Below are 7,729 nucleotides of genomic sequence, written 5' to 3'. Positions count from 1 at the left end.
AAACAATCCCCAACATACCTACAGGCTCAGTGGTAACAATCTGACTTGCACCATGGCTAAAAAGGACCTGGGGTAGTGACTGACCATTGCATGAACATGAGCCGGCAGTGTGATGCTGTGGCCAGCAGGGCAAACATGCTGGCATGCATTAACCACTGCATCTCATGAAAGACTAAGGAAGTGCTACTCCCACTGCACTCTGCACTGCTGAGACTACAGCTGGAGTACTGTGTCCAGTTCTGGGCTCTGCTCTTCAACAAGGACGTGGAAAAACTTGAGAGGGTCCAGAGAAGAGCCACCCACATGCCCAGGGACTTGCAAGACAAGCCATAATAGAAGCTGAGGGACTTGGGCCTCTTCAGCCTATAGAAGAGAAGGCTGAGAGGGGACTTGGTAGCAGCTTACCACTACATCAGGGGAGTACATCAAGAACTTGGTGGACAGCTGTTTGCCAGGGCACCCCTGGGAAAGACCAGGAGCAATGGATACAAACTCCTGGAAGGCTGCTACAGGCTCAATTCCAGGAAGAACTCTTTCAGTCAGGGTGACCAGACTGTGGAATAAACTCCCTCCAGTGCTGGTGCAGTCACCTACCCTGGAAATCTTCAAAAGGAGATTGGACAGTCACTTGACCCCAGCTGTCATTTCCAGCCTAGTGCAGGGGGACTGGACCCAGTGATCTACAAAGTCCCTTCCAGCCCCTAACAATCTATGAATGTTAAGTCAGAATCAAGATTTTTTTCCTTAATAAAATATTGTTTATCAAATGACAAATCTGAACATGGGATTTCTAATGTAAAGTACATATTGTGATTTATGATTTCTATATAAAAGCAAACCAATAATTTTCCATAAGGAACTAGCTCTCATAATATAAAGTATTTATGGATGGAATATTGTTTCCCTTTGGGTATCATAATGGCAGCTTTTCAGCTGCGCAAATGCCAAAAATGCTACTTATACACAGGTGGCAATTCTACTTTTCCTGCAGTGTAGATGCATAATTGGTTCTCAACCTTTGGGCATACTGAACTGACCATATCGAATGTGTTCAGTAGGCCATGCCTGGGCTGGGAACACACATATCTGTACAGTCAGTCACTGGAGATGTGTATTTGACTCCAAATTTGGAAACCAGAAGTGGCAAAACCCCATAACCAAAATGCACCCGTTTTATCCCCAGTTATGGCAGCAGCGTAACTATCAGGGTCTGCTCCCTGGATAGTAGGAGCCAGAGCAAGGGCCAGGGCCAGCTGCAGCAGCTGCTGTTCTTGTACTCACGCCTCATTAAGCTACTGGGTTAAGGAACACACTCTGGGGGGAAGGAAACTGGGGGAGACAGGTTCTAGGACCCTGTTGCTCAGAGAGTGTTTGAAAATGCATTTCTCTGATTTCCCAGCAGTGTCTAGCTACCGTATCACAGAGCCCCTCTCTCGTACTCTTTTTGAAGCTGGCCACTGAGGCAGCCAGGAGCATGAGAGCAAGCCAAAAGATGTGTGGCTCAGTGAAATGGCTGGTAGCCTAAAGCCTTGCTCCTTGTGGGGCAGAAGTTTCCTCACTGCACTACCTCTATCCAACCATATTTTCCAATGACTATTAATGCAAATGGCCCAGCCATATGTGGCTGCATATGTGCCTGGCCAGTATTCCTATCATGCATGCTCATGCAAGATTATTACCATCCATTCCAGACCACACAACTAAAACATTATATGAAGGAAAAATTTTTTCAAAGCTCAAACTATTTTTAGGCCCCATTACAAGGAAAAAGGGTAAGTCCCATTTAAGAGGGATAAAATAGACTGGGAGGCCAGGTTCATAGAGGGATATAAAGAAATGGCCTCAGCAGCATGGGACAGAAGCACTCCACCAATAAGACAGAGAATAAACACAAGCAAATTATCAGGATGGCTTATATACACTAAAGAAAGTTGCTGAGGGAGCTTTAAGAGCCCTTATACCAGGAGACTCTGAGAGGTCTCAGCTCTGAGAGGTGCTACACTGAGCCAGGGGGCATCTCCCCCCAGAGTCCTGCTCACTGATAGAACATCAAGGTGTGGCAAGTGAAGTGCAGAAGCTGGGAGTGAGAAGAGGGCCTGCTTGGCACGGAGGCCATGAGGCTGGTACTGTGCCTGGAGAAGGGAGCAGTGGTTACAAACTCACTTTGAACATTTAAACTTGTTTGACTTTTATTGGCCAGAAGTCAGAGTTCATAGGACCAGGGAATTAAAAAAAAATGCTTTTATCTAGATGTTAATATGGTTGGAGTTGTAATAGTACCTAGTTCATCCAAAGGACAAATGATTAACGAGTAGCATAATGCTTGATTTTTTCAAGTCCGCACACTTTTCAATAGTGAAAGAATGACTTCTTTTTGGAGAAAAAAATTCAACTACATTATGCTTCAAGGTGTCTGCTCTGTATGACACTTTCAGAACATCTGAAAATCCATAAATAAGACCAGGGATTTTCAACCTTTTTTAACAAGTGTACCCCACCTGTCTCAAAGTTTCAGCTCATGTAGCCCTTTATATTTTTTTTCTTGTTTTCAAGGGGTGGGGGGAAGATTGAGGCCCCCACAGCGAGGGAGGGAGTGGGGCTAGGGTAGGGGCAGGTGCTGCACAGCTGGGGTGGGGTGCAGGACGGATCTGCGAGTGGCTTGTCTAGGGGTGCAGGGAGGGGGCAGGGAACTGCTGCTATGCACACCCCAGGAGGGCATGTGTCCCTGGATCTGCATGTGGGGCAAAGGCAGGCTGCTGCAGAGGGAGTGGGGGGCAGATCCAGACCTCAGCAGAGGGGGAAGGAGTGGGGCTGGGGGCAGGGGCTGCCCAGCCAGGCGGGGCATGGGACTGAGCTGCATGGGAGGCAGGGAATGGTTCCCACTGCTATGTTCACCCTCAAGAGGGCATGGGGGGGTGTGCCCCCAGATCTGCACATGGGGTATGGGCAGGCTGCCACTCTGGGCTGTGGCTGGGGTGGCGCCAGGCTCTTCCCAGCAGACCAAGGTCACACTTGGGGTAGGAGAGGCTAGACTGGGGCTGTGCTTGAGGCAAGTGGCGATGGTGCTGAGAAGGAAGGCTGAGGGGGTCTATGGTGGATTCTGGAGTGGCTGCAGCCCACCCTGTAGCCCCATTGCCACAGGCCCCCACAGTGAGGGAGGCAGTGGGGCTGGGGCAGGCACTGCGTAGCTGGAGCAGAGCGCAGGACAGAGCCGTGAGCAGTTTGTCTGGGGGGAGGTGGCTTCCGCTGCTACATGCACCCCAGGAGGGCATGGGGGGACATGTGCCCCTGGATCTGTGCGTGGGATGGGGTTGGCTGGGGCTGCACCAGGCTCCATCTGGTGGGGGCTGGGCCAGGCTGCGCTATGACAGTGCACGCGCACACATGCACAGCAATTATTGGCCACATCAGTTCTGCGTACCTCCAACAAGCCTTTTAAGTACCCCTAGGAGTATGCGTATCCCCCCAGTTGACAACCACTGAATTAGACCAGGAGCTTAAATCCCCTCTCTCATTTACAACCAAGTTACTTTTTTGTCCTAAAGAAATAAGCTAACAGGACTAACAAACAAAATCAGATATCTCTTCATGTGTAGGGTTAGTTTTAAGCAACTAAGTTGTTCCTGCATTTGGTGGAGATAGTACCACCACAAATTTAAAAAGCACCACAAATTCAGCTGCCCTATTATAGAGGATGTCAGCATTTCATTTGTTGTTATTGATTTCTTTAGTTTTAGGCCACTTTACTTTACATGCTTCAACACATTTGAGCACATAAGGCAAGGAACCACCCCTGCCCCACAAAATCTATCTTGGATAACACTCTCTAGGGTTGTTTTGTTCCTTAATAAGCTGTTTTAAACTCTCTCTGTATATGAAAAACTTCATTATTTCTTGTATCTCTTTGGGATAGAAAGGGCCAGGTCCTCAGCTGAAGGAAAGTGTCATAGCTCCACAGATTTGCAAGAGTTCAGGATCTGGCACAAGATGAAAGAAAGGTACTAAAAAAGTACTTAAGTGCCAGTAGCAACCAACAATATTACAACTGAAGCATCTGTCTAGGAAGACAGGAGACATTTTGTTATTTCTGGCAAGAACATAGGTTGACATCTTGGCTCTACTGAAATCAGTGGGAGTTTTGCCATTGACTTCAGCAGACTCAGGATTTCATCCTTGCAAAAATGTAACAGTCAACTGGGTTGCACACAAGGAATCATGATGGGACGGGTGGGGCGGTGGTTGTCAAAAATATGGCATGCAGGCCAGAACCAGCCTGTGGAGCAGGGAATTCAGCCTAGAGGTTTTTCTCGTGCTGGTGTCAACAGCAAAGGAGTTAATGCAGCCACTGCTTAACTTCTGTCACCACAGCTGCCAGAGCCACTGTTTCAGTGTGGCAGCTCAAGCAGCAGTAGCAATGGGGGCTACTCTGGCAGCACAGTGAGAAGACTTGCAGGCCAGATCTGGAGGTGGGTCATTTGGCCCACAGGCCAAATAAGTTTGACACTACTGAAGTAAAAAAACATCTCAACATGCCCTTAAGAATTTAACAGTTTCAGATAAGACGAAAGTAATGAACCTGAAAAAGTGTAATTCTTTATTACTGCTTGGTCCCCCAAAGTTTGCAAGCAGCACAAAAGACTGTTCCCTTTCAAAACTATGCATTTTTGTTTCTGATTTTATGTGTTTGTCTCCCCTCCAGTTAGCTAAATCAATGTCATCTCATAAGTAAAAGGGAAATGAAAAAATATTTCTTTGCTACCTTTTGTAAGTTAAATTAAGCAAAATCTAATGTATGAGAAGTTTTCCTGTTTCTTGCTTTTGTAAAGCAGTCTAATTAAACAGTACAAATTCTAACTGGATACATTTAGTGGGAAAAAGGGATAGAATTATTACCAATGTTCCCTGTGTTCAAGCTGACCAGACAAGATTATCATAATACATTGTAGATTAGTACATGATGACTCAAAGACTTTGGTGTGTTTTACCAGCAAAGAATGTCTTTAAGAAGTGATCTGTTCAGTCTCTCTGCTGAATGTTGTCACTCATTACTTTAAAAGCACATCCTGAATACTGATCCATGCTGACAATGGAGGAAGTTCCTCACATATATTTTGATCCAGGCATGGGCTTTCATGCTAATAGAAATACGAGAAAAGTATGTAAGGTACAGGACTTCCCTCTATTTTTCCCTTCCCTTTTTAAATAGAACAACGTGTAATTTTGTTTTCATGAGATTGTGACTACTGATCTAGAATCCTAAGCGTCTGTAAGCAAGAGAGGGAGGTAGGGTGATGCTATATAAAATTACTGACTTAAGAGTTCAGAAAATAAAGGGAAAACTAAAACATCTCTACATACAAAGGTATATGAAAGAAGATACCATAATTAAAAATGGCTCAAGTATGCTAGCATACAGTTCATATTTATTTCATCAACTTCTCGACAATGTTTACACACAGAACATCCATGAAATCTCACTAGCTCATTTCTAAGTAATCCAAATTTGTTGCTTAAATTTTATTACCTGAAGTCGCATGCCTGCTTAATGTGATGAATGAAATAGTTCACTTGGTGATCAGAGAGAGGTAAAGCTGTTTTTTGGATTCAGATATAGCATAGATAAGCCCACATAAAAGATGGTGACCAGTAAGAAAGGTAGAACAGAAGAGTTAAGAAAAAAGTAAGTAAATATTAATGAAAAATTAGAGAAAATTAAGTTGGGCAAGAACAACACTAGCGCCATTTACTTCCTTCTTCCTCCACTCAACAGTATTTTCCAGATATGTTAATAACATTAGTACATGCTCTTATTGAATGCCACACCATGTTCAACAATGCCTGTCTTCCCTGAAAGGAATCCTATGAAAACACAATCAAATGTCCTTTTTCAGCAGTCCTTGGGCCTTGCACAATGCACAATACAGAAATGCAATACAGGATTATGACTTGGTTCTGACATTAAAAACTGTACCTGAGCTGCAGAAATAGTGTTTGGTATGACTGGTGATGGTGAGTCACTTGGTTTTGGCTCACCAGGGGAAGCTGCTGAACCCTGCGATTCCTGGCTGGCAGGCTGATCTGGCGATAAAGCATCACTGCTGTCTTCATCAAATGAGTAATCTTCAAGAGCCTGGGGATAATTCTCTTGCCCAACAGCTAGGAGGTTTACAAAAGACAAGAACTTTTTTTTAGTTTCAGAAGTCAAGACTTGAACAGTGAGAGAAGCATAGATCACTGGAAATCATTCAGTGGCACATATATAAACAAGTTTTTAGTGGGGGGGTTAATACAAAGAAATAACATTAGATTTATATTATAATGTGTATTTCTTTATATTAAAGAAAACCATCTTATGTGACATAAGGGACCAATAAAATTGGATACATAATGGATCCAGACTATAATAAAATAATATAAAAGAGACAGATTACATATTTTGAGGGCTATACATAGTCTCATAAGATAGAAATTGACTAAAGTACAGGTGTCAAAGATCTAGCTTGGGGGGTTCCTGGAGATGCCAGGAATTTGGGGCAGAGTCCATTGCCCAGTTCCAGAATTCAGAGACTCAATGGGTCTGGTTTTGGTGGCAATGAGGCCAGAAGCAGCTGCGTTAATCCCTACAGCTCCCTGAGTCAACACAGTGGCTCAGGCACTCACAGAGGTTAATCTGCTGCCACTCACCCCACCAGAAGTAAGTCCAGACCCCGTGGTACAGATCCAGCCTGGTGGGTGCAAGTTTGAAACCCATAGACTAAATAAAGGTACCACATGTGTTGCTTCAGTTAATTTTTTATTATGTGGACTAATTAAGAAAAAAGTTGCTCACACACTGCATTATACTTTTCAATCAACTCTATAATTAAACTAGGTTTTGAACAAAAATAACAATCTCTTTGTTCGACTTAATGCTGACATGGATTAATTACTTAAGAATCTGACATAATATGGAGTCTATTAACTGTATGTTCACTTTTCTTTTACTAAACTTCAAATTTAAGGTTTAAATAGCTATTTCCCATATTGCCTTATTGCTAACAGGCCCAAACTGAAGCTCTTTTACTTGCCTATAATTGCTTCTTTAACACTAGAGTCTACAGGAAGGATGTTCTTTTCCACCAATTCCATAGGACCAGGCCTCTGTGCAATCTTCTCATTCAGGTCATCTGCCAGTCGAGCTCTCTTCAGTTTCATCTGAGTTGCCTGTAGTGAGGGCTCTGCAAACGTCTCTAAAAGAGATATGTTGTTTAAATGCATTCTCTTCACACAGTCTTCCATTTCATGACCTCAGATTTCACCTGAAGTCCTCCTACACTAGTACAGTGCTCCGATATTTAGGCTGAAAACTTTGCAGCATAATACTTATTTTGACTGAACACAACCCGATAAAATATTTTCTACCTGTAGAGATGGTTTTTATGGTTATTAAAACAAAATAAAGGAAGTACCATTTTAAAAAATTTAACATTTGAAACAAATTTGACTTGAAAAGTTCCTTTAAGTATTTTGACCCTGATTCACCTTCTAGCACCAGAGTAGCCCTACAGAAGTGAGGTTAAAACTATGCAGTTGTTTAGGGATTTAGCTGAAAAAGGACCTTTTGTTACAAAGACCAAATTTATAATGTTAGACTTCTGTATCAATATGTAGGTTCAGGTCAAAAGTAAAACCAAGTCATGGATATGTTAAAGAATGCAGACCCCCTTTTTTTTTTTTTTTTTTTAAAGTT

General features: G+C 43.3%; 1 protein-coding gene across 4 annotated transcripts in view; it reads right to left on the bottom strand.

Moving 5' to 3' along the window:
• The window catches only part of MKL2 (MKL1/myocardin like 2), a 180,338-nt gene that overhangs the window by 68,401 nt on the left and 104,208 nt on the right, over positions 1–7,729 (bottom strand). For all 4 annotated transcript variants that reach the window (XM_019507428.1, XM_019507425.1, XM_019507426.1 and 1 more), the window contains 2 exons: positions 7,068–7,229; positions 5,972–6,156 (listed from right to left, as the gene is read on the bottom strand). In XM_019507428.1, coding sequence (XP_019362973.1) covers positions 5,972–6,156; positions 7,068–7,229 — 347 coding nt within the window. The remainder of the gene's footprint in view (positions 1–5,971; positions 6,157–7,067; positions 7,230–7,729) is intronic.

Source organism: Gavialis gangeticus, unplaced genomic scaffold, assembly GCF_001723915.1.
Source record: "Gavialis gangeticus isolate Ggan-Ray unplaced genomic scaffold, GavGan_comp1, whole genome shotgun sequence".
In the NCBI taxonomy this organism is placed as follows: domain Eukaryota; kingdom Metazoa; phylum Chordata; order Crocodylia; family Gavialidae; genus Gavialis; species Gavialis gangeticus.
This window is presented reverse-complemented; position numbering and strand designations above follow the sequence as displayed.